Source organism: Cariama cristata, unplaced genomic scaffold (assembly GCF_000690535.1).
Source record: "Cariama cristata isolate BGI_N322 unplaced genomic scaffold, ASM69053v1 scaffold864, whole genome shotgun sequence".
In the NCBI taxonomy this organism is placed as follows: Eukaryota; Metazoa; Chordata; class Aves; order Cariamiformes; family Cariamidae; genus Cariama; species Cariama cristata.
The window spans coordinates 90,848-118,772 of record NW_009613293.1 but is presented as its reverse complement, the minus strand read 5'-3'; the positions used below and the strand labels follow the sequence as shown (position 1 = coordinate 118,772).

Below are 27,925 nucleotides of genomic sequence, written 5' to 3'. Positions count from 1 at the left end.
AAAGAGATGTTTGGCCTATGGCGTTAGATTTCTTTCTTCCAATTCATCTAATAATCTAAGTCAAGTAAAGTCATAACATGTACCCCGGCAGTGATGGGGCCCTGCAGCTGCTCTAAGTGATGTTGGGTTCCAATGTTGCAGTTTTACTAAGGAATCACCGGCCTGTCAGAGTCTGACACTGCCACGGAGCTGAAGTCAACAGCCTTGCATGGACAGGGGACGACATACTTGAAAAACTCTGGGCGAGTCTTTAGTTGAGCCAACAGTCGTGATTTACGCCTTGGGCATTTATAACCTGCTCATCTAAATTCGGTTGCTTTGTAATACTGGGCTTTGCTTGCCTAAGGACTGCTGGTTTACATATTGTAATTTGTGATTATATTTCTTTTCCTTCCTGGAAGCACTGAATGTCTATTGTAAATGACACAAGCAAAAGGAACAGTAAAAACATGCTCTAAACTGGTACGAATGCTCTAAGTTCATCAGTGCTACTTTCCACTGAACAAGGGCATTCAACATAAGAAGGTAACATTTCAGACATTAATGAAACCTCACAAGTAATAGCAGAAATAATATTGCAGATAAGACATAATGATTACCATTTTGCTTTCTAAGACAATAAATATCTCAGAGTTCTGACATTAGAGTAAGACTGGTTTAAGGGAAGCTGAAGGAATGTTATTTATTCATTGAGATGCGCTATAATTTCTTATTCTGTATCAAAACCTCTCTCTATTGTTCAAACATTCCCTTGCCCATGATTAAACATCAAAGTCTTCACAGGAGACCGTGCATCTTTAACCTGGAAGAAATTTGTCAAGAGCATGAGTGCAGAACCCTCACAGAAACTGAACGAGTTTTTTTAAAAGATCTCTTCTATTCCTGTCCCGGGAATTACTTGCTTGCCTTGGTTTTCTCAAAGTACTGGCCACTTCCACTAAAACTGCCTATCACATTAGATATGTGAAACTAGTAACAGTGGAACGATTCAATTTCATGGAAATAATGGTCTGTACAGAGAGAGAGCTTTAAGTGACAGTGCAAGAGCAGAAACCAAGAATGGTTTATTTAGTAAGTCACTGGAAAGCCTAGTCTTCATAAAAAGAGAACAAATGTGGCAAGATAAACTATTTATAAAGTATCGTCAGGGTGGATTTTTCTTTTCTCTCCGGAAAGTTTCCTCTTCAGTCATTCTTCTTTTCCTCCTTCCAACTTCTTAATGAAGTCATCCCAATTTGCACACTCCTATCCACAGCTTATTGTGGAATGAGCATTTCTTTGCACTATCGATCCCCCCTCCTTTTTTACTCCAGCTTATATTCACATCAGAGAAAAGCTCCTGACTTCTAATATCAAGACAGAGAAACTTTTCTGAAAGACATTTTTCTTTCAGAACTCGATACTGCCTGTCTTCTTGTTGTCTTTACCTGCCATGTATCAGCACATTTTTTTGCATCGCTACTTAGACTGGGGGTCTGCAAAGGATTTCTCCTGTTTTTTCTTTTATTAGTAATATCAGCAAAGAGGTACCAGCACTATTGCTGCTGACGGCTCTATCTCTGTGACAGGCTGGGAATCATTTTGATGTACTTGCATCTTATCAGCAATACAAGCACCGCAACTGAGAAACCCCCATCTCAGACTGTCAGCTCCTCACGGAGCAGAACTTGCCTCTCCATAGAGGCCACTGCTGCTACATACACAATACAAACCCACTTAACAAAATCCCATCCCCACCTCACTAAAACAAGAGGCAGGAAAAGAGATGCTATTAAGAAATCTAACACTAGGTGAGAGGATTGGTACATGCCCAGTGACCAAGTCCTTGCCTAACTAACACATTAGAGTAACTCACACAGACAGAAAATATTAAAAGAGCAGACAGACACAGATAGTCTTTAGGGTAATGTATCAAAGAAAGATGACAGACAATAAAAGAGCAGACAGACACAGATAGTCTTTGGGGTAATGTATCAAAGAAAGAAGACAGACAGAGAAAGAATGCTTAAAAAGAAAACTGTGACCTCAACTATGTCAAAAAGAAACAGAAATCCTCACTGTCTGCACCTATCTTCCATCTCCAGTTACCTGCTGGGGATGAATCTTTTCCACCAAGGGAGAAGAGAATTCTTTGCATACCAACTCTCAGTTGAAAAAACAGAGCAGAATCACAAGAAAGACTTGGTGAGGCTGAAGCGAGGATGCATGCGGTTACTGAGCAGATGCATGTTTACCAAAGTGTAGTATCAGAAAGGTTTTTTAGTAAATAATAGAAGCTGGCACCAATTTGCATGAAACTAAAAAAACCCCCACCAAACAAAAAAGACAACAAAGGGACCTTTTCTAATCTCATTTTTAATAGTAGCCTGGATGGTTCCGAGATCATCAAGATCTTGTAAGAAAAACAATTTTGCCAGTGATCTGTGTGTGAGATCTGAGCTGAGGGAACCCAGATTCATAGCAAGCCAAGAGCTCATGAAGTCCACGGGATCTAGGAGGTTGCAGCTCTGCGCAAGTCTATGGTAGTGATACTTCAGCATCTGTCAATTACAATAGATAACAGAAAAAGACTCCTAGCTCCCTCATCTCAGCATTTGCTGTATTCAAAGTATTGCCTGTCGTAAATATAGAGAAGGACAATGCTAGACTGCATATACTGAGAGTATGGCATATTAATCACAGGTATTTTCTGTGCACCACTGTGGGAGGAAACACTTCATCACATCCAGATACCGTCAAATGAAGTCTTGAGCAACTCTGGTGACTTACAGGACAGTAACAGCAGTACCTCAAGATGATGCAGGATCTCACTATCGGCTAATCATCTTCTATTTCCATTTTAAGAAAGAGAAACTTTCCGAAGACTCCTACTGTTCTTTAGGCCATTCCTAAGAACACAGTTCCTACTTCTCCACCCGCCGAAGTTTGCTCTAAGATCTCCAAACACTGAGAGCGATGACCCCATTTTGCTCGTTTCCATTGGTACTTCTCTAAAATGTCACTAAAAGCTAAGCACTTCGATGAACAACAATCAGAATTTGTTTGTTTGAATGCAGTTGTCATGGGATTTTTATTTCCAGCATAAAACTGACAACCAGAGTACTACTTTTTTAACAGATTGCTTTCCTGAAAATAGTCGAACTTTCAACATTATGCGGTAGAAAATTTTCAACCTTAGGCCTACTCTCACCTTGAGAGCTTTGCATGTCTTGGTCTAGAGATGCAGAAAGATGCATATTCTAGTGTGTGTGGCGGGGGTGCCAGGAAATCAACAGAGACAGGTTAAATGAATCTCAGCTTAATGACCCTGTGATGGGGTCTAAGACGGTTATTTTCCAATGTTTAACTTGAATTTCCCTTTCCCACTCCTCTTCTTTCTATTTTGGCTTACAGCTACTGCATCCTTTAATTTTTTCTATTGCCTTCCTACCTTTTCGCTTTACTTAAAAAAAAACCTTTCCCTTTTTTTTTTTTGTTCTATCCTTGCTCCTGCCTACCTTAAAAAAACTTTTCCTATTAGCAGATCAACCTCTAGTACAGTTAGATGAAATGCTTAATCACTGCTTGAATCTCCTTCCTCTCCATACTAAATGATTTCCTCAAATCACAATTTTCTTACAGCATACAGAGATTTCCGTCTATCTTCAGATTTGCCTCTAGTATGTGAAACAAAAATGAACTACATTATATTTTAATAAACCCTGTACTGATCACTTGAGGATAAATTGAATGACAAAAGATTATTTTATACTGCTTTCAACGCAGTTTTGTGTCAGTGTGAAGAATGCAAGCTTGGGCTCTAACATAATGTATGCACTCTGAAAATATGTTCCCCAGTCTGGGGGATATTCACTGAGAGCTCTTCGGTTTTGCTCAGTTATTTCCTTGGTTAGCCAGAAAGAAGAGCAGTACCATCAAAATGTCTTTGTAAGAATTGCTTGGATGGTCTGCCCTCCATGAGATTTCAGTATCTGTTTCTTAGAATAGGTGTAAAAACTTTCAAAAAATTAACGGAAAAAAAGAGAATCCCCTATTTATCACCTTATATGGTGTACTCAAAAGTTTTAGACCCTTCATAAGTTGACAAAGTTAATAAAATTTGCAGAAGTTGAAATGACAAACAACACAAAAAAATCACACTGAGACGGGGCAGATTATTCATGTCATGTCACCAGAATGAAATGCCAGACATTTTTGTGATGAATGAAAACTAATAAAAGTAAACTATATATGAAATGTACTTTACTAAATGCTTGCGATCGTTGCAATGAAAACACCGAAGTTAGCGATTTGATACCTGATAAATGTTTTCTTCTGTTTCGGGCTCACGGATTGGCTCGTGCCCAGCCTCAAACACAATGTACTATTACACCAGCCGCCAGAGAGGAAAAGTCAAAGATGAAACAGAAGGGAAAAAGGCGATTTGGAACTCCACGTAAAAACACAGGCAGGCATTAAAGAAACAAGTTCAAAGTACAGGCTGGCAGCAGGACAACTGGTTTGTTGGAAAACGCAGAGTAAGGTTGTTTCATATTTCATAAACCGGCGATGAATAGACCTAAATCTCCTCTAACGATCATTAGAGCAACTTCCTAATTCTTTCTCACTAGGGAGACCGCCTGTGGTCCAATATTAATTTTCTGAAGTCAACGTGAATTTTGCCTCTTTTACATAACAGCAATTATTTCCACATATATTTATTATCTCTGAACAAAAAAGCTAAATCCAAACTGGGAGAATAGGCTGGTGCTCATGTAACAGCCCACATGGCAAAAGGCTGTCACAACACTTCTCATTTTCAGGTTCTCGCTTTATTGTGAAGAGCACTAAGTAAAACTCCTGACATTACAAAAGCTGAATAGTAAATTAGGGCATCCTATTTCTTATCATCTTTCTTGCTGCACCTTAGGCACTGTTCAATATTCACTAATGGTTGAATTAGTTTCTTTCAGCATGCCTCCCACTGACACACCTAAGTGGAAGAACACAAAATCTCCAAGAAAAAAAAAAAAGTAAACTATCATATATTTTGTTTCAGCACAAAAACATGAGAATGAAATTACATCTTTTTCTTCTTCACACTCAGTAGGGTATCAGACATGAATATATTGACATATTTCTGATAATCATCTTTGCTCCCAGACACTTTGCTTGGATGAAACAAGACTTAAATTTCAGATCTATTATTAAATCATAGCCCAAACACCAACAAGGGAGTGCGTTATAACATCAATTCCACTGTTGTTTTTTTCCAAATATTCACCCTCTGAATTAAATTCTGGCCCCATAGAAGACAAAAATAAAATGCCAATTTACTACTATCAGAACAAGACGTCACCTTCCTTATTCTCAAAGTAACTCCCTTTCCAGTTAGAGTTTGTATTAAAAAATGATGACTTAAAATCTGGACTCACAAGTTGCATTTTAGAAAATATTTATGACATATTTAATCTAATATTTCTATACGCCAACCGAAATACTCTGTTCTATTCTATACAGATATAATGTGCCATCACTTACAGCTTAATCTCTAAATATGCTACTTTCTGTAAAAACCTCACAAGTTTCTCAGTAAATGCCAAAACATCTTGTTAAAGGTTTTGGCTGTGTTTGAAGATAACATATATCTAGTCATTTCTGAAACTCCAAGGCCATACAGCTTCAGAAATTACCTGGTACACAGGATCTTCTACATCTTCTTCCAAAATTGTCTACAGCAAAGTAAGAGGACAGGCAGTAAAAGCAAGGAACATAAACAGTAGAGATAAAAGAACTGTACTCAGAAATTAAAGGACAGCAAAGAAATAACCAAAATGGGTATATATAAGGTAAGTATAGTTATCTTTCTTTAGTATACAGATAAAGTCACATTATTGTACAAAGTAACTTTATTCAAGTTGCATCTGAGTTTAACAATCTGCACCTTATTTGATTTGATTCAAATACACACATTCAGAAGTATATTGAATCTTCCCTAAAGTATCAGACACTGTTAAAAACCTGACTTACAACACACTGACCTTCATTACAGTTTTCCTTCTGAATTAGAAGAAACACTAGGCAGGAAATGAGTAGATCATTTCCAGTTGCTAAACATGGTCATCATCCCCCCAGTGATAGCCTGCATCACTGTTTAATCCTACTTCTGAGCTCACGATGACTGTTAGGTTCATATTTGTCCATTTGAAGCTAGCACAGTTCAAACCCATTGCTGTTAAGAAATGCTGAGGATGCTCAGTGCCTCTCTGGAGCAACTTTGGGGGATACTTCAAACCATACTTTTCTTGGCAGTAGTCTAAGCTTATGCGTGTACCTGGTATACCGCTTGTTCACACTGTTTGTCCTTTTGTGCCTTTTTTTCCATTTCTTCCCTTTGTTTCAGTTCATAGATGAGCTGAAACAGGTCTCGCAAGTCCAGAATTACAGGTTCAGCCTATAGAAACAACAACAGGAAGGAAAGTTTCTACATGGGAAAATATACACCTCTTATCCCATCCTGCTGACAGAGCCGTTATAGCATCTCCACAATTGGAGAGAACTTAATACAGAATTAATTTCTACCTTAGCATCCAGGCTTGGGTTAATTTCTATCGAACTAACCATATTTGCAAGTTAATTATAATTATGAATATAAAAGGCATATATATGAATATAAAGGTATAGTTATTTGTGGTTGCTCATCCAATGGAATTATGGTAGACTATATGCAAAGAAGCCATTTGGTATCTATCACTTTCTGCTTAGATGAATACAGGAATACAACCGAACTTATCTGTATCCAGTCTAGTTCAGTTAGAAAGGAAAACTATAACTAATTATAAAAAAAACACATCATGAAAAATCAGAAATAGTGAAATACATTCGCTTTTTCCCAAGCTGGTTTCATTAATTTGCTATTTAAGAACATCTAAGCAGACACTTGTGACAAGTCTAGTACAATCAAAACCAACACAAGATTGGCCTCTTAAACAGCTTCTTATGAACAGAGCTTTTCTACTAAGTTATACTGTAGAGAATGACAGTGATTTGATACTTACTGCCTGGGCTGTTTTTATTGCCACAAATCTATGATTTCCCTCCTTTCCACACACATATCCAAATGCTCGATGGTCTGTGATATCCTTTGCGATGTAGGAAATTTCATGAACTGCATGGTGGTGCTGTAATAGCTATTAAAAAAAATACAGTAAAAAATATCCATCAAAATGGTCCATTAAAAAGCAATATAATTTCTCTTTCATCAGTGCTTTACCTCGATCTCAATACACCTACGGAATTAAAACAAGCAAACATACCCTGGTATCAAAATCAATTAACACCCGAACTCTTTAAGCCTATTCTCTTTTCAAAACCTAGCCATACTTGACTTGCTTTAATAATTTGACTAAAAGATTCAATTGAAGAGTTTTCTTGGTACGGTTTGGTGAGATATAATTCAACAGAAAATATCGTGTTACCTAGTTACTACCTACACAGCATCCTAGGTACAGAATCAGTATTTGTAGGTGTATAAAAGCAGCAGCAGCAGCTACTTGTAGCTTCATACAGGGTGACTCTGAGGACAGGCTGATCTGCAGAGATACAGCTGAGATATCCAATCTCTCAAGAATCGGCACCAGTCTTGCTTTCTCTCTGCAACACTCGGCATCAGTCAGCGAGTGATATTTCATTTAAAGCAGCAACAGAACTCCAAAAATTTATCTTCCCCAGAAAATTAATGGAAATGCAATTATTCATCTTGAAATCAATGCTAAATGCAAAAATTCACATTTTATTTAAAATCCCACTTTGGTTAACTGAAATAATAAAAAGACTCAACTTTGTTTTACAGGGATGAGTAAAACTCTCCCCAGAGCCAGGACATGAATCTGAGACTCCTATAAGCATGTCCTGGAGTGCCAGAATCTTTCACTCTTTGGCCTAAATAGTATTCTATTACCAAAGTAATACTTAAGTATTTCTACTTAGAATAACGTCCATGAAAAGTTTATCTAAACCAACCTATTAGTTTGAATTTCTACCTTCTGATACATTGACCTGCTCTTATATCATCTAGGGATAATGCTATTTCTGAGAGCAGGCAAAGCCTCACAAAGAATTCTTTTGTGGTCCAGATCCCTGCTGGGTTTGAGAAAAGCACATTTTGAAAACCAGCATGGTATCCAGGCAATCTCTAAACAACCAGTTATTTTTAGGGTTTAAAAAAACCATTTTAAAATTCAAAACCGGAGAGGATGTGTGTGTGTAAAAGTGAAAAGGCTGAGGGCGTGCAGGGCAAGTGACAAGTGATGAGGCTTTTGTAGAACACCGATTGAAACTTAAAAGGAGAGGCAGCATGCAAGAGACAGATGACTACACATAAAACAAAAGACTGGACATGTTTCATTTTCATTTCGCAGTAAAAGGCTCCTAACTTCCCAAGATCAAGATTGCTTGCTCGTAGGAAAATGGAAGTGTTGCCATTGACTTCATGCTGAAAGTGGCTAAGCTGAAGGTGCACTTCAGACTCTCCCAACGTGTTAAGCGTTTAAAATTAATGATGGGATCTTACTTAGATAATACAGGGATATTGATTTATTAGGTTTTTCTGAAAACCAAGTTGCATGCTATCTGTTACAATGAAATTAAATGTTCCCATCTCTCCATTCTGCATATGACAGGGAACGTTATCTCTGGCTCCTATTAAATCAAAGTTCTTTGACATTGCTTTATTGATTGCAAGACAGCGTTTTGCACTGAAATTAAACTGTGATCAGATTCTTTCCTCGTGGAATTAAATTTGAAGATCATTCTACCATGGAAAAGTATTACCCACAGTGCAAGACAGCAGATGGAGACACTCCAATTTATTTGGGAATCCTCATTAACTGTTTGAAAATCATTACATTTTTAATGGTTATGGTATTTTACATACTGCATCAATAGAAGTACAAATTAAGTAAAGGTGACTGCAACATTATACTTTTACATATTTTACTGTATGGAGTGTTTAGCAGAGTTTTTCATTTGTTTGAGGGATACCGAGTTGGAACACACACGTGAAATGCAATGTTGCATACACACATCTGTACTCAAATGTAGATACCAACACTCCTCGGAACCTGCGTTTTCACAGCCCTCAATTCATCTAATGTGTCCTTTCTACATATTCCAACACTCTATTCTAAATATTATTCAACGAGTGCCTGATTCCTTGCTCTTGCAAAGCAGAAATGAGACTCCAGTTGCAGGCAGGAGAGATTTACCGCCATAAAATGCAAGATCAGAACTGCATCCTTTCTGTAAATCTTTGTTTTATGGACGCAGCCTGGCCAGTACCCAGCATTGCCCTTCACAGCAGCAAGACGTGCACTAGAGTAAAGGACAGCAGAAGGGACAGGACAAGGAGAAACACCATCTCATCTGGCCACCCAACAGCGACTTACAACTGAGGCTATCTATAAATACACACTCTTTGCACGTTTTGATTAGATTTGCATCTGATGCACTCGCATAGATTAATCTGTCCCATAAAGTGAGACCAACCAATAGAAATGGCATCGTTATCCCTCCGTTCATAACTGCTCATATGTAGCCACCCCCTCGATACTTGATACGAACAGTCCTGAAAGGAAAGGAAACAAATGCCACACAAAATTGCTTATAGCAGAACTGCTGGTCACTGCTTAGCAGTTAATATTCACAAGCTGATCTGCCCCTCTTTCTCCCCAGCATCTTTTTTTTTCATCTTCAAGGTTTTATCGTGACTTAATCCTGTCTCTAGTGGGTCAGAAGTACATAAAATAATTATTTCATAACTCAGGGATGTTTATGACACCTCCATATGCCCATGCTGATGGATTCCATCACACACTATTGGATGTTTTTACTCTATCTTTGCTGAGTGCTGCTACAAGCCATTTACCAATTCATAAGTGAGGTATCAAATTGTTTTGGAGGGCTGCAGTAAGACAGAATAAGTTATAGAGAAGACTTAATTTGTATAATGGTTCAATACAGTCAATTAAATATTGCACAGATTAGAAAGTAATTTAACATTTAAGCTTCAGTTGTTAAAAAAGTCCACTGTACATAGCCTGCAAATCATTTTAGGTCTCCTGTGACTTTAGTCACTGTTGCAAACATCGAGGATTTTAAATGCAAACACAGATAAAATTGCAAACCGGGTAACTAAGACAACCTCATGATGCACGAGTCCTTCTTTTAGGCTAAACATGACGTCATTATTATATTTTATTCATACACTAAAAAGTTTTTTCCTGGTGTTAAAGAAGTCCAAAATACTCACGGTCACCAAGGCTGCTGTCTTCACCCTTCCCCTTAAGTTTACTTGGGTCTCCCCCACTAGCCCTTATTTTCTCCCCTTTTCTTCATTCTATCCCCTGCTTCTCCTCTTCCCCCAGGTTGCTCCCTGTACATCACACTGAATTGATTTAGCTGCCTTTGAGATCTGTAGCATTTCTAATTTCCCTCAGGCTGCTTGGCACCTATCATAAATTTTTTCACCTCTTATCCTCATCTTGCCCCTTTATTTCCATGCTGTAGCCTCCAGTGCCACTAAATCAATTAAGTCAATCAATTAAGTACTTGGAGGGTCCAGCAATCATGTCAAATATGTGAGTTAGATGGCATGAGAAAGTCACTGCTTTACTATCGCTATTTCTCTTTTAATGAGGTTGTCTATTTAGTGGAGCCTGGGGCACAGTGTTAAGAGCCACAACAAAAAATATCATGCAAGTTGCAAAGCCTCCTATAAAAGCTGCCCCACCGAAAGCAGGAAGCATGTACCATACAATATTATATCCATAAGGACAAGTTTCACAGGGATTTAAGTTGCACAGCCTTTCACCTTGAATAACTAAACAGTTTTCAGATAGGTGGTATCAACTGACAGCTCCACTGTTACAATTTCCACGCTGTCGATACCGGGATGTGGAAGACAGATGTGGCCCAAGCATCCTCGGCATTTCTATTCCTGTCTATTCCCTTCTATCACATTTGAATAAGCAATAATACATTTTGCATGTCACCTAAAGCTCCCCAAACATCAAAGTTACTCACCAAACTGCAAAATCCTTGATGGATTCGTAATGAAAGAACTTCATGGACTGTAGATTCAGTCATGCTGCTGTCTACCTGCAAGTCCCCTGTATTCCAACTGATGCTGCGATTGCTCAGCAGCACATTAGGAGATCAGGTCCTGTATGTCTAGGAAGACCACTGAACAAATCAAAGAAACTGAACCTAACATGGAAAAGTACCGCAATGCCTTAACAACAAGCTTAGCAAGCCAGAAGTGCAATAGCACACTTGACCACTGTTTACTGCAACTCATTAAGTGAAAACAATGAATTGTAAAACATGTCAGTGGTTCTGAGATGAATTCTATCTCACTGCGGCAAGAGATGCTGGAGTGGTACAGATGTGCGGCCAGCTCCTCTACGCTACGATTCAAATCCCAGACCTGTCTAGTTTTACAACTTTCAGGCAAGGATGGAGAGCAGTCCCCTGTATGTAGACAACAAAAAAACCCCCAACTCGCCCAAACCCCTGAAAAACCCCTTGCTGGCATAGTGTTTTCCCTGGTACCCATTAATGGTGCAAGGATGCCTGTCAAGCAGTTGTGAACCTTTAACTTCCTTTCCCCCGAGAGACCAGCGCGTTTCAATGGGACTGTGTACAGACAATTTGGGGAAAAAGCCAACAGTCTCAAATGCCAGTGAAATGGAAAATTAATCAGTAAATACTATTTGCACCACAAATTTTCCCATGCTTTTTTCCAGAACTTAGTATTTGGGTGGCAGATGGGTGGCAAGGGACCGACCTTCCGACACATGCAGGGGACGAGGACATGGGGAAACACAACAAGCCTTCCACTAACCGCTGCAAAAATTTTCAGTTTAATGTGAAATAGCAAAGAGGAGACGGCTTGGTGTCTTTCAGAGCTACAGTAACCAACAACTCCAAACTCCCTGCAAATTACTACTGGACACAGCACAGGGTGACCGAGAGCAGGGGTGGTGACAGAGCTCATCCACCCGAGAAGCCAATTACTCCCCCAGCGCCATCAGTGCATTCACCCACAGCCTTTCCCTGCCTCCTTGGTGGTTTCTGAGATCTCGGCGCAGTATAAAAAGCATTTCGCTGGTGTTGTGGGTGTTGCTAAAGTGTAAATGAAGAGACAGAACTTGCACGTTGCTGTCAGAGGCAGCTAAATCCAACCTGATAAGGCTTTGCAACACACGTTGTGACTTTGTCACCGCTGCTGATTTCTCAATTAGCGACAGGCTGCTGCAAATTGTGGTGTCACTGCTGCAGTCTCCTCTGCCTCCGCTGGGCAGATGCTTTTCATTACCCTTTTTCTTTCCTATTATTTTGGCCCATTTTCCAAGGATGAATACAGAAAATTGTTTGGATTTTGCTCCAATTGGTCAGAAAGGCAAGAGGGGAGTAGTTCACCTAGGGCACATAATACAAAAGGGGGTGTCTGAGGAAAGGAGGAAAAATAGCGTTCGCAAGAGAAACAGCTTTAGAAACTATGTGTGTAAACAAAAGGCGAACAGAAAACATCATATTTCGAACCCGACAGTCCTTTCCTAACGTGGTGAGTACTCCAGTTGCATGTCCATGGGGAGAGGACAGCAGAATAAACAATATATGACAGATCACAGGAATTTGGCTTAAATGTCGTAGTGGTCGGTGTGGGTAAACACTTGATAGACCGAAAAATCTGTTATAAAAACATTCACTACAACACATGGAAAATTTCATCTAGTTTGATCTAGAAAAGGAAGAGAGCAGTACAGTTTAAGCTTAGTAAATAATCAAAATACCAAATTCCTACTAGAACAGCAAGCAGCCTTGGAACAAAGTATCATTTCAATTCAGCTTTCAAAAATAAATGTCACATTTGAATACCTGAAAAGCAAAACTCGCTAGAAACCTCTTGCGGTTATGAAGATTTCAGTATTGGGAGGCATTTCCAGGCAGTGGCCAAGATGATCAGTTTTGAACATAAAAGAGTATAAACTGAACATACTACCATGGAGCGAGGACTGAACTCTTCCGCTGAAGGAGACTGAACACTTTCTATGTACTACACAGCAAAAATGAATGGACCAGCCCTGAATCATTTTGACCCAAAGCCACCCATGGAGTTTGGGCTAAGCAACAGGTTATGGACTTTCTGTCTGCAAAAAAACCCAAGAACAGGACCAGAAAAAGGAAAATGTAACCTCTGGAGTGTCCTCCAAGCCTGAAGGGACCTCTCAGATGGCAGCCTTTAAGCATGTCTTCACAACAAGAAGAAAATATATCTGTCTAATCCCTGTGCTTCTTCCATACACACTGATTTTGCAGACAATAACCTAAAGAAAGATTTTTCCAAGTGCCAACTTCTAAAAGGCGTTTCAGCGCACAAGCTTTGCAATAAAAACACTTGGCACAAAAAGCACGCTTTCAGATTATACGTAGATCAAAGCTTGGTCTACGTATCACAAAGGGGCATATAAAATATGGTGCTGATAAAGAAAAGAATCAAGGCAGATTTAGCCCCAGTTATCACAGACTAAAGTCCCTCCAGGGGGTCAGCAGTCTGGCTGTGACAAAGCAAAGCACCCAAAAGATGTGTAAATTTAATTTCCTCTTAGTAACAATGATAATAATAAACTCTTAAGAACCATTCTCTTCCTGCAAATGAGGAGATCGAAGCAAAAAACAAGATTATGTGACTTCCCAAGCTTACACGGCAACGCGCAGCTGAGTCAGGAAGGACGAAAGTCAGTGAGCATAACTGTACATGTAAGGATAAGCACATCTTCAAGCGAAGCACTAGACTAAGCGCAATCTGTACACGCCAATTCATCCTGTATAAAGGCAAGGACCTAGCAAAAGTACCCCCGGGAGGAGCCTGTTTGGTTGGACTCAGGAAGATAGCTTAAAAGGGTACTTCAGCCTCAGCTAAAATCTGAATTAATCCTTACCATTTCCTTTGCTTGACGAAAAAAGTATCTTGCTACTGCCTGTATCTTAGGGGGGGAGCAAGAGCAGCAAATTCTTAAGAGAGCAAATGTGAGTGTCCTTGTTTGCGCCTCCTGCGACGGGCAGGTGTAGCGGTGCTCTCAACTGGCCTGGAGCTGTCCTCACCCGAGACCCCCGGCATACACTGGGAGTCAATTAAGTTAGCGTGACTTACCTTTGCCAGTGCAGCGGTCTAATTGTGATGAATGGATCTACGATATTGAGCTAGCTAGATGTTCCAAGAACCTAATTTGTGAAAGAGAACACCACTAAGGTAATAAACTTCTGTCTGGCTCTCATAATTTGTAATAATGTCTGACAAAGACCAGATATGAATTTAGTTATTGTTCATAGTCTTAGGAAGCAAATGCTAAGTTGCTCATGCAGAAGATCCATTTATTAGATGTATGAATTTGGAAAGGAACAAAACAAAACTGGAATGCACACATGGCCAATTTCGTATCTTCACTACAAAGGGTTTTCAGTTTTTTGTTCTAACAGGAGTGAAAGTAGATAGCTAAATCTAAAACCTTTGTCCAATTACTATTAATCCCAAGTTATATTTTAAGTAGGTACTTGCAAACATTGTTCTAGGACAAAGAAAACCCTAAAGGGCAAGGAAATATTTTCACAGAGCTTTGGAAAAACAGATGTGCTACACTAAAGCTGTGATGCTGGACCTCCCATGAGTCTTGTACTATTTTCTTATTGTTTCTGCATCAGACACAGTCATTGTTTTATCAGGATGGTTAAAACAAAGAAGGATTTGCACAGCAATACCAAGAAGCAGCAAACCTGATCCTTGACACCAAAGTCAATGGCCCCACTAGGCCATAAGCAGTAATGCAATATGGCCCAACACTGCAACTGTACGGGACCACATGTAAAATACAATACGTTGTTTTACCTTGCCGTTTCACTGTTTCAATGTGGTGCACAACGCTTGCCTATAAGGATATTATTTTGTTCTTTGGGATGGCAGCTACCCAGTGGCCACTGCTGGGTTTCCAGGGCTGTAACACATCTGTCCGAGTGTATTCCACCTTAGCACCCACCTCATCACCTTCAGCAAAATGGTCAGTAGATCAAAATAGCCATAAATATGCCAATATTGCCCTCTACTCTCAAGCCAAAGCTTGCATACAGCCTAAGTCAGCACCTCTGACCATGCCTTGTATATTTTCCTGATATACAAACTTCAGAGTAAGACACTTACCGATTAAAACTTGAATTTGAGAGAGCACAATATGCAGTAACGAGACAGTCAGTTCATTACAGTATCACTGAACCTCTCCATATTTTTATTGCGTTCACCTTTATAGCCTGCAAATGTCTTTTGAGAAGCCTTTACTTTCACAAGGGTCTTTTGTTCCTTTACACCAATATTCCTCACCTCCTGAAATGCTTTTGATTTACATGAATAGCACAAGAAATTCCTTCATACAACTCCTAGGAGCTTTGGAGGTAATTTTTTGGTTTTACCTGTCTCAGATCTTAACTGCTTCAGATTCAGCAAGCATTATGACCCACCCTCTTCTCGTGATTTCAAAAGCTCATCAGTGAAAACCAGCCTCTGATTCTCTTGATTTGTCATGCAAACCCTATAAAGCAGAGCTTGCAAAGATCACAAAAATCCCACTCACACTGGCAATACTAAAATTTAAGTTGCACTGCACAGTCATCAAACAGCAACTTTCTTTAACCACAAATCTACTTCCATAACATTACAAACTTCTCTGGAAAAGGGGAAAAAGGACAAGAGGGATTTATTTTACATTTATCTATCTTTCTCCCAGACACTCATACCAATTTAATAAGACTTTAAAGGGGCCTGAGAGAAAGCACGTGTACAGAAAAGAGTAAGAATAGAAAAGGACTACATGAATTCACAAACTGTCTATAACCAGTATGTCATGGTCATGAGTCAATTGAAAAAGAAAGCAAAAAAGTTGAGAAGTTCACACAACACAACGTTTTATATCTTTCTAATACAAAAGCGATCTCATAATCGGAAATAAACCAAAACATACAAACAAGAAATCCTGTGTTCCACAACGATAGATTGGTTTCAAGTAGCACAGTAAAGAATTGGACAAAATCCACTCAGCCCAACTTTTCGTCTCTAATGGCTCAATCTTCTTGTGGTCAACATACAAATATACAGTACCACCTAAAGGAGACATCTTGAAATGTCTCCTACCGCAGACATCAGTTTGCTTATGAGAAACACTTGAGTTTACCTTCCCATACCACAAACAGTAAAGCTGGGGTCACCCTTCTCTCCTACTACTTTTGCCAAAATTCATTATCACGAGAAATCCTCCTGCTTCCCAGCAGAGATGTCTGAGTTGCTGGATACTCTTCCTGATGCAGACCTGGCCTGTGAGGCTATGGGGCTATGGCAGACTTTTTGAAAAGACTAAGAAACAACCTCTACCAATATTGTAAGATCTCAGATTAATCCACAACTGGAGGTGTGTACAATCACGGAGCATTTAACGATGCCTCTGCTGAAGGTGCCTGAAGGCTGTTGATGGACTCGGTGTGCCTGCAGGTTAGCAAAAGATGACTCCGGAGCAATGAGCTTTACAATTCAGAAACAGCATCATTAGCTACCTATCCCGGTCACAAAAGAGCATGCCATTTCATTTTCAGTCTTCCTACAGAAAAACAGAGGAAACCTTTCTCTTTGAGTTACAGTTGCATGTATAAACAAACTTCAGATAATCCCATAAATGTGCCACCCCTGTATTTGTTCAGGCCCCACAACAGACACTCAACCTAGGATATAAAGCATCTGTAGCCACACGACGATCGTGTGCAGTACTTGAACCCTAAGGTAAGAATAAAATAAAATGTAAAAGGCAAACCTCAAAGAGACTTTAAAAAAGAACAAAGAACTTGCATTATCTTGAGGTAGAAATTTCTGGAGTTGCACCTAGTAGATGCTTGGCATGTTGTGTTAAACCAGTTCTACATTTCAACTCAGGCAACGGAGAGTATTTGTACGTTCTGCCTTGGCACTTTCGAAAAGGGAGCCTTAAAACCCCCATCTGCACATTTTACTGCCCAGAGTTGTTTCTTCCCTGCTCATTTTCGTGTAAAGCAGTCTGAATATTTAGTTTTAGTCTGCTCCTGCTAATTGAAATCTCCAAAAGCAAACTTTGATTAAACAGTCCACATGCAGACATGGCCCAGCAGAGAGCATGGCTCAACTACATTTGCTTTTCTCTCTCCCCGCCTTGCTTTTCTGCCCTGGCAGTGGGTGTCACACAGGGTCTGCCTTTCAGAAAAGTTGTCAGGCAGTGCTGCCCTCACCTCTTACTTAAACGCACGCGGTAGAGCCTTTCATAGCTTTGATGCGTGGATGCTGGCTTGTTTTCTACTACCTATTCCTTTAGTTCTCCTCCACGCTTTACAACTTCTGTGCACAGCATGTCTTCTACTTCTCTCCTAATCAAAACTGAACTTCCTCATTACTTTAGCACTAAGCCTCATACACGTACAGGTTACATTCTCACATGCCTTACACTTTAAAATACTTCCAAATTCTTGTACCATTCACAGGAGAGCATTTGGCTAATTAAAGATCCCAGAAGGTTATAAAACCTTCTACAAAGTAACCCAGCCTTTTTAAAAGCAAGGACATAATCAAAAAAATTAAATTCAGATCCATATTTTGACTACCTAAAAAGAAAAAAAATATTACTCAGAGCTATATGCAGAGCAGGGGCTAGGAGCCACATGCAATATTTTCAGACACCCAGACTCCTCATTTGCTTTAAATGTCAAGGCACTCAAAATAATTAGTGCTCTGCCTCACCTATTTCACAATGTTCCCTTTAAAGTTTGCAGGAACGTTACTGCTTGCTTCGCTGGGAGTACAATGATGCAGAATTAGGATGGGAACGACAAAAAATTAAGACGTATTAACAGTAGAGATAGGTAGAGCCCATTAAATGCGGCTTTTTCTGGAGGAGTGCTACAATTTAGGGACACATTAGGCACCGCTGTAATTCCACAATTACTACCAGGTGCTGGGTAGCACAACGGGAGATGCTGTTCCAGCCCTGAGGCTCTGCAAAACATGGTTGCTTGCATGCTGAGCATACAGTGCATAAACCAGAAAGGTTATGAGTACAATTATCTCATTTAGGAAGACAACTTTTATGAACAGATATTTTTATATTAAGCAAAGAACTATTGGGCTCTGAAATTTATTACTTATTCAACTGAAAGACAGGGATAGAAGCAAGTATTTGCGTTTGGTAAGTGTTGACAAATAAGAACATCCATGCCAACCACTGTCTTTCCTCCTCTTCTCCTTCCACAGGGTCACTTATTACAGAAACTAAGCACCAGAAAAGGCATTTACTTGTCCCCCTGGACTATCAGATTGACCAAAGCTCTTGCCAACTTCCCTGTAAGCACAAATGTGTTCCTGAGGGCAGAATATCATCCACTGATTTTATTGCCGAGAGATCTAGAACTACCATCCCACAAACTCTAGGCAACTTTAAAAGTAAACCTTCCTGTAGTTTCCCTCTACCATTACACTGACAGTGAAGGTCTGTCTCCCTTGCACCTGACCCCAGCAACAGAAGAGGTTAAACAGCCTGCAAGTTAGCAAAGGAATTCAGAAACATTGTCGGTAGTATTGCTATTACCAGGGCAAATGGAAAATTGCAGAGCAGCCTACCAGACAAAATGCACTGAATAGGAAGGAAAATCACCAGCACACCTGGGGCGTAATACTTCCCAGCCATCTCCAAGAGGAAGGAACAGCGGATTGCAAAGGGGGACGTTACTTTTTGTTACGGCACCCACTGAAGGTCCCCCACCGCTCTCCAGGGAGGTTTCAGTGCCTCTCACCCGCCTGCACTATTATCATGTCAGCATTTCTCTTGCTAAATCCTTTCCCAAGCAGTTTGAAATCCAGCCATTATAATTCTGCGTGTGCTGAAAGTGGGCCTGAAATTTTCTTCCAGTGTGCAATGCAACCTGGCTTAAAAATACCAGTAAGCAAGCGAGTCTCCCGCCCCAAGCAACTCTGTATTTTGGGGCCTCTTCTATAAGACAAATTTGCAGCTGGAGAAAAGGAATACGGCTCTGCTGGAGTCAGCGGGACTACAATGTGACTTTCATATCTTAATTTATTTATCCAAATCACAAAAGGGTAGTGATTATAGCCAAAAACCCCAATATAACTCTATACTTTGAGTTTTCTGCCATGGGACAATACCCCACTGGAGGAATGCAGTGCAGCTCCACTATATAACGGGATCCATGACAACAAACATTTTTATAACCAAAACGTGACTTTCAACTTTTCAGTAAAATCCACTCCAAATTCTGTTTAAGCATACCAAACATTAAAACTAGACAAAATAGGAAGTGTTTACATAGTAATTTTTACTACAACAGCTCTATAGACAGATGCAATGGAGGCCAACTGGCAATTGGGAATATGCATACAGTGACATTCTCCATACTATAACACAGAATGCATGTAGCAGTGCCTCCCTTTCTTAAATCCATCCTGGGGTGCTTGGATGAAACAACAGGAGGCCATATACAGCCAAATGAGACCATCAGTAAAGTCATAAAATCTCATTTTCTGCCATTTTGAAAGCAATCAACTTTTTACCCTTTTCACACTGAAAAACATAACTACATCAAATTCCCACAAATTATTTCAGTTTGGATAAAACATCTGGAATAGTTTTATTTTATCCTCATGCCAATTAGCGTCAGAAATACCACAAGGCAGTTCCTGCACATATTCACTACACGAAAGCTGAACTCAGCTCTAGATCAGAGCGTTTCCAGAGGCGGGGAAGGAGAGAAATTTCAGCCTTCCTCTGGATGCCAAGTGTTAGGAGGAAAGACATAAGCTTCAAACCAAAGCTCTAGATCCCAAACCCCTCAGACTTCACAATGTGCAAAATCACATCAGAGTTTTGCCTTTTGGGCTCTTTTTTTCCACGGTAACAAAACCATCATAATACATACGGCTTTTACAATCTTCACACAGCAAACTGGGCATCTATAAAACGTATCTCTATGAGCTTGTGGCTATTAAAAATCCCCATGGAGCACTCTGAACCATCCAAACTGTCTAGGGCACAGTTTGGAAGGCCAATAAGAAATGAATTACAATAGTCAATAAGGGATGTAATTATGGCAGTATGTTGTTCTGACATTTACATTTTGCTAACTGTCAAATGTTATTTATGAAATGTGCTATTGTTTCCCTTTTGAAGTATCAGAAGACTATAAATACCTTATAAGAGACATACACAGGTTTTTTTAGTCCCCTACTCTGCCATACTCTAATTAGATATATTTATTGCATGTAGAACAGTAAATGCCATGCCTTACTATTCATATTTACAAGTAGAAAGATGGGAAACTGTCAAGCAACAGAGCAAGACTCCCAGTCAGCCAGAAGGATCTTTCACAGGCAGAAGCTGCGGACAATGCATACAGTTCCCATAAAGCACAAGAAAGGCCCCAGCTGTCATTATTTTCAAATGTACATGCAAAATTGGACTTTGCTGTTTTTCAGAATGCTCTCTATTGTTATTACATAATATTTTTATCACTGCAGTCCTTGAACCACAGCATGGTTCAAGACACAACAATTCTCACAAAAAGTTCCTACACACAGATAATTCTGATTAAACCAACTGAATTAAAAGGTAATCCCAGAGAGTTTATACTTTAATTCCAACCTTTGAAAGCTAAGGGCCAGGCACCCCTTGGGACATCCCTGAGATGCATGACTGCAGTAGCTCCTCCTCATAAACCCTCGGGCATGGAGAAATCCTTCACTGACTGCCCTGGCAGATGCCCTCCATCACTCCTCTGTGGGCAGATTACCCCTGAAATGCCAGGCTGACACAGTAGAAGGCACGGTTGATTTGACCTGTGCAACCATTCCCCAAACCACACCTCTGCAAGGCCACAACAGAAATGACAGATGGTCAGAAGAATGATTTCATGGGCTGGATCTGCAAGCTACTAGATGGGCTGTCCTCATCCCAGGCAAATGACAACAGGGTAACTACAAGAGGCAGCACAGCTCTACACGACAGGTTGTGATCATAGGGTACCAGCAGTCTCAGCACCATTGAGTTTAACAAGTTTCTAGCATGGGAATGTTTTAAGGAGGGCTTTGAAGAAAAAATAAAGGGGTACTGCATGAATATGTGCAAAGAATTCCTCTAAAGTATGATGGGCAGGATGGGAAGAGGCTCAGAGTTGTTTATTTGAAAACTGAATAAATGAATGATGAAAGTTGGTACCGTGGAACGACTCCTTGAAAGCTGATGAAGACTAAAGGTAGTCGTGAAGAGCCTGGGAAAAAAACAGTTAGGCAATGGGCTGATAAAACAGAGAAGGCAGATTCAGCACAGGACTGCAAAGAGAAGTGTGACATGATGAAAAGAATATGCTGAGACAGCAATCTTGGCAGTCACGATGGATTTCAGAAATAAAAGTCACATTTGTCAAGGACAAAGAAAAGGATAGCAATTGAGACACAAGATGAAGAGAGGCTAGACTGGGTTTTAACTGTAAGCATGACAATAAATGCTGTATTTCAGAGCAGTTAAGAAGAATCTGCAAGATCTGGAGTTACCCTGAATGTGCCAATCAAGAGCAACACTGAGTCAAAAAGGCTGCTGAATTTACAGGGCTGAATAATAGATGATGCTGATATTTTCCTCAGCCCTCAGAAAAGGAGGTCAGAGAAAGACCTTTGGGAGTCAGGATTAAAAGGCCCGGGTTAGCCACGTTAAGCTTGAACTGTTGGCTAAACATGTAAGGAGAGGGGCTGGAGACAGGTCAAGATTTGAACAGAAGACGACAGGGCTGGCATCATTTGGTTTGACACAATAACCAAATTTATATATGCAAATGAAGTAACTCTGATAAAAAGCACAGCAAAAAGATCAAGGACAGAGAGGACCCAGGAAATCCCAAATGAGAACTGCAGGAGAGAGAAAGAGAAACTAGAAACACAGGGGTAAAACCCAGAGACAAAAGTCATGGAGACCAGGTGGAAGGACTTTATTCAAAATCAGCTGCTAAGTTAATGATAGTAATGAAGTACTGCACCTGAGATCAACCATGAAGAGACCAGTAGGAACTTTGGGAAGATCAGTTTCAAAGAAATGAAGGGGACAAAACCCACCTCTGGGAGCTTCTGGCCTGGAGCTGGAAGGAGCCCCAGGCAGGGACCATTAACAATCTCCTGGCCAATACCATGCATTTAAAAGACGTGTAGATGTGGTGCTTATGGACATGGTTTAGTGGCGGACTTGATGATTTTAAAGGTCCTTTCCAACCTAAGCGGTTCTATGATTCTATGCTCTGGGAAACGCAAAAATTCAGTGAACTAATCACAGCATCTCTCCTGCTCACTGCAGAGCGACTAGAGAGCAGATAAAATTAATTTCTTCTTTTATTTCTATTTTTAAATATTCAGAGACGCTCAGTGATAGAGATTTGACAGTTTGACATTTCATCTGCTCCAGCACATGTGCTTCAAGAAATAACTACAGATCCACAATTGTACCTCGATTTCTGGTCAGAGATGCCAGAACCAACAGATTTCCAGTAAAGTCAAGAAGTACCTTTGGTACATTTTAAATGAGGTATCTTCTGCCAACAGTGAGAATTTTAATCTTGCTAAAATTTTCTTTCAGCCAAGTTTAGCTGTCCTGTTAGCAATCTATCAGCATAATTAACACTATCATTCACATCAAATGGAGAAGAGCAGCAAATCCAGGGGTTATCAGCACAAACCTGATAAAGTCTCAGAACAAGCTGGAAAATGCTTTACAGAAGCCTTAGCAACAACTTCGAAAAATCTGTGCATTATAAGGTCAAGAGAATTTAAAAGGTCAGGAAGATGGGCAAGATGTAGGCATCTAAAACGGTGGCTGGATCATATCAGAGCCATAACATTATCTCACCAGAAGAGAACAATCTGAGGCCAGCAGGATTATAACCACCCACGACACGTATTATTTATTTGGACATCGCAAAGAGTTAAAGCAGAAGCACAATCACTAGTTCTGCGCCCAGCGTGAAAAGGCAAATTAATTTTTTTGTACAAAATGCTACAGGTAAGGTCTGGTCCCCCTTCCAGGGAATGGGGAGGCATTATTCACCGAGTAACACCACCTCAGGTAGGTAAACCCTGTTCTACACGAGACTCACATAATCCTCCTCCTCAAAGATAATAACGGTTAGAGTAAGGGATAGATAGCAAGAATGACAATAGTCAACATGAAATACATATATTTATACATACAGTTTTCCTTCCTGGATTTCATACTGACAGCCTGAAGAAAATGGCTACAGATTAAACTCATAAAACATAAGTAACACACTGCAATACTTCTCTGCAATACTGTAACCCAATCAGACACTTGCAGTGTTCCTAGAAATTTCACAATCCCACAGGATGTGCCCAAGTCCTGTATTTTGATAAAGATATGGGTCAACATCTCTGAAAGACTAGCCAATCCCTATAGACAGTCCAATAGACAATGCAAATAAAACTCACTTTTAGGATGCTGCATAGGAAAAAACAAGAAAAATTGGTGAAATGGCTGTCATCTTCATAAACCGGGTTATAATCCATCTGATTAGGGTATTTCTCACAAGTAAACAAGATAATGATATGGGTCTACCATGCTTTTTGGACAACTGTGGAACCTAGATAAATAATTAATCTATAACAATAGCTCATAGAGAGCTATATATTGCAGTATATTCTGGCAATTTGCATATCCATGAGCTGATACAAAATTTTACTTTAACAGAAATAATTCTTTACTTAAAGCCAAAGAGTAATTTTTTGCTTTCATCTTATTTCTCTTTCATAATGTCTGTGTTTTCCCTTAAAGTCAACAGGATTTTGCAATTAGAAAGAATGAGAGTTTAAAAGTATACCTCATTACATGAATGTAGAAGAAAATGTTTTCCCAAGCATTTTACAGAATGTAATTATTATTTTTAAATACATTTTTGGAAAGTAACCTACAGTAAACAAAGATTTATTGTGACATAAATAAACAATGAGACAATTACGGCCTCTTTACGGAGACCATATTAGTCATGCACATCTAATGAAGCATTACTAAGCTATCACAGGGAGATAGCCTGATGTGTGTGATTAACAAAATAATACTCATAAATAGCTAACGAACAATGATGCTCCTTTAAAAATTTTGCATATCCTTCTATATGCAGAGTTATGGTTTTTGTCGCTTTCTAAGGAACACACTAACCGCTAAGTTCCACTCTGAAAAAGAGAATATTAAATAGCATAATGCAACTATTTGCATTTTTGCCTTCTACAGACCGTGCTTTTGAAAATATAAAAGAACTCTCATGGAAGTCTAGTAATGAAGAATACATTTCAGCTGGAGATCTACCCAAGGTGAATATGACAGAATAAATGGTGAAAAATTATTTTCATATAATATGCAGCCATGAAATCTCTGAAGTGGCATTGGGTAGAAAAAGTCTGTGTTTAGTAATAATTGCGGTAGATTTTTTACGTTAAAAAAATTATTTCCTTCAGGCGAGGTATATTTTTGGCACACATATCCTGGAGAAAGCAAGTGGGATGGATGGCCAACATACGACAGCAGATAAAAAAGGTACATTCATAAGAAAAAATAGGGCCAGAACCCACATGTAATGGCAATTTTTGGCATACAACAAGAGAACATCCTGTTAGTCAAATTAAATACAATTTTGGATTACAGAGCTAATGTTGGGGCTTTAACAGCAGAACAATGTGTGTTGTTCTGCCTATGCGAGCAGGCTCCTCCAGTAGATGAGTGAGTCTAACACTATATGCAAACTGCAGGCTTGCAGGGAGAACTCTTCTAAGCAGGGCTCTTCTATCACATTCTAAATACTCTGACAAGTATTTGAAAAGGAGTATGAAGGGACCTATTTAGATTAATCCATGGAATAGAATGATGAAATGTAAGAGAGGAGTGTTATCATTTCTATTGCAGTACTATAGATGAACTAAATTGTATCGCATCTACAGTCCAAACTCACAGCAAATCCTTCTTACATTTTTCTTGGTGAGATAAATTCTTCCCAAATGATATTCCACCTTCAACCTAATCTCCATCATGGATAAATTTACTCAAAGGGCAGAATTCCTGATGGCTGGAATAACAGCATTATTAAAATCAATATTTTTTGATGAATATTAGGTCTAGAACATATTAGAGCAAGCTATAAAGTACAGGGGAGAAAACCTTGCTTATCATTTTCAGTCGTAACACAACTACAGCCCTTCATCTGTAATGAATTATGGAGCAATTCCCCTAAATCATCTGTATGAAGTCAGCTATGACACTGCCAATTTTAAAAAATTTGCTAGTTTTGAGCCACAAATTGATTTTTTATTGTGATAAATTAAAATCCAATAGTAGCCTACAAGATACTAAACATACAGAAGCCTACATTTTTTCAGAATATTTTTTCGCTTTTCTATCACATCAGACTGCCGTTGTGGCAGACATGATAGCAATAGCCAATGATAAAAATCAAGAAAGAACACTCTAGAGAGGTAAACAGCCTTTCCAAATAAACAATACATGAGCACTGTGGCCCAAAATATCCCATTGGGAATTCCAAAATCATGGAAACACAACTAAGGCAGAAAGCATTGTGGGGGACAGGGAGGGCTCCTAAAGGAGGAGAAAGCATATGCAAGATTATCCAGGCTGCTCCCTATTAAGGGCATATTTTTTTCCCTGTTGCACAAACATGAACATCAGTCTCCAAACTTCATAAACTCTTAAGTTTAACATGGATATCAGAACATCTGTGTGACCAGAACATAACTTTTTTGCAACCTCTCCTGCTTCCTTCCCATCAAAGAGCCAGGCTGAGCAATTGTACATCCCCCATTTTGCCAGCTTGTGGGATTTTCCTTGCTGCTTCTCAATCAAGAATGAGATTATCAGTATCCTGCATCACCTATTGCATCGTCATTATTTTGCCTTATAGGAGGCTCCACGTTATAGCAGTAACGCAGCTTTCTTTGGGGGTGACTTTAGCACACAGACATTGATGTGAGACTATGCAGATGGTATTATTTACTACTATGACAGTTGACTTCTCTTAGCATTACACCAGGACAAGCCAAAGCCATATGAGTGAGACACAGTGCATCACCCCTAAGTATTTGTCTCTTGTGCTGTGGAAAGCATCTTGCCTCACTAGTGCTCCTGCAGGCTCAGTGAGCCCAGAGGGACCATTGGGGTCTGTGCGTGACCTGTTGTTGACGTCACTCAGTGTATTTCAGATGTTGAGATTGTACGTGACTACCAGCAGGAACTGGAATGAGATGATAACCGTAGATTGGCAAAGCAGAGACAGGCTAGATGAGAGAGACTATGAGAAGAATGGGTCAAGGATGTGAAACTTTGGGATACTTTTCCCCAAGCTGGGGAAAAAGTCAAAGGGATGGTGGCTGTGAATAACCAGCAGCAGAATTCATGCACCCCTGCTTCAAAACCTTGGCATGGAAAGCATGATTCTCCTGCTTTCAAAACAACACGTAAAAACTGATGTCGAAAGCTCCCCACATTCCTCTGTCACAGTTCTGTTTCAAGAAGGACAGCTCAATACTCCTGTCCATCATGCCGGCAGCTCAGCGGCAGAAATCTGGAAGGTGGATTTAAAGGTTTCAGTCTAAGCCTCAGTGAGTGAGTGACAGGGTTACTATAAGGATGATATAGTTATGTCAGATTTAGAGTATAGGGTGTCAAAGTTATGAAATGAAGGAGACTCGTTCTCATGTGCCCACCTCGCTAGCTGCAAATAGGAGAGTGTATAGGACGCTGCAGAAAAGGCATTTTGGCTAAACCACACCTTTGTTTCTAAAACACATCCCCTTTTCCCTCTTTATTTTATGAAAAGAAATCCAATGGTTGTGAAACATTCAGAGCCAAGTGCAAAAGGACTAGTCTGTCTGTCATCTTTTTTATTTTTCCAAGACGAGGCTTTAGTCTTAGGAAAGTAACTGTGGCCTCAGTGCAATCTGCAGAGGGCATGGCAAGGCAGTAGGCTGCACAATGAAGAAAAAGAAAAAAGTATTACCATATTGTTCAGTGTATTGCACTCTGTCCTGTACACTGAATAAAGCTGCTATTCTCTGGCCAAAAAAAGGTGTGTCATTGCATAGTTAAGTACTACCCTAATGTCTATTTATTAGAGGACCCAACCACGACTGCACTGGCAGCCCTAATTCTGACATCTCCTATCTTCTGAGCAGAGGCTGTAACCACAGCAATGTTCTCTTAAACACTGCTTTTGTATGAATACTTTACACATGCTGTACACAACACATTCCAAATGAGCTTTTCATTACTAACTACTTGTATTATGTATCAGTGAGCTCAATGACATTGATTTTCTAATAATATAAATTAACTGGCAAAGATAATTTCATCTATCATCAGTAGGGTTTTATTTCTGGCATCATGTTAAATAGTTAATCTTTCAAAAGATTAAATCAAGGGCTTTTTAAAATTCAAGGAAGAGCTTAAACTGCGTAAAACTCTTCTTAATTAGGATTAAAACAGTTTGTGTGTTGTTGCTTTGTATCTAAGTAGTATAATGTTTTGCTTAGGTTTCTCCTTTCAGAGCAATTTAAAAAAATCAAACATGATATTGCTGTGGCAAAAACTGCGTTAGGCATGGAAGTCTCCTGCAGCTTCTTCGGCCAGATGCTACTGGATAAGTTGTTGCTTGGCAGTCTCAAACAGCAACCTCAAACTTCCCAGTATCTTCTACCTCCAATTCCGTACAATACATACCTTTTCTACCACTGACAATAGAAAAGCTCTTATTCTTA

General features: G+C 39.6%; 1 protein-coding gene across 2 annotated transcripts in view; it reads right to left on the bottom strand.

The window, feature by feature from the left end:
• Positions 1-27,925, bottom strand: part of DAB1 (Dab, reelin signal transducer, homolog 1 (Drosophila)) — a 110,135-nt gene that overhangs the window by 22,570 nt on the left and 59,640 nt on the right. Inside the window, exons 4-7 of one of the 2 annotated variants that reach the window (XM_009698948.1) lie at positions 7,038-7,169; positions 6,314-6,433; positions 5,673-5,711; positions 4,298-4,363 (exon numbers count right to left, since the gene is read on the bottom strand). In XM_009698948.1, coding sequence (XP_009697250.1) covers positions 4,298-4,363; positions 5,673-5,711; positions 6,314-6,433; positions 7,038-7,169 — 357 coding nt within the window. The remainder of the gene's footprint in view (positions 1-4,297; positions 4,364-5,672; positions 5,712-6,313; positions 6,434-7,037; positions 7,170-27,925) is intronic. The other variant, XM_009698949.1, reaches the window with a different exon arrangement.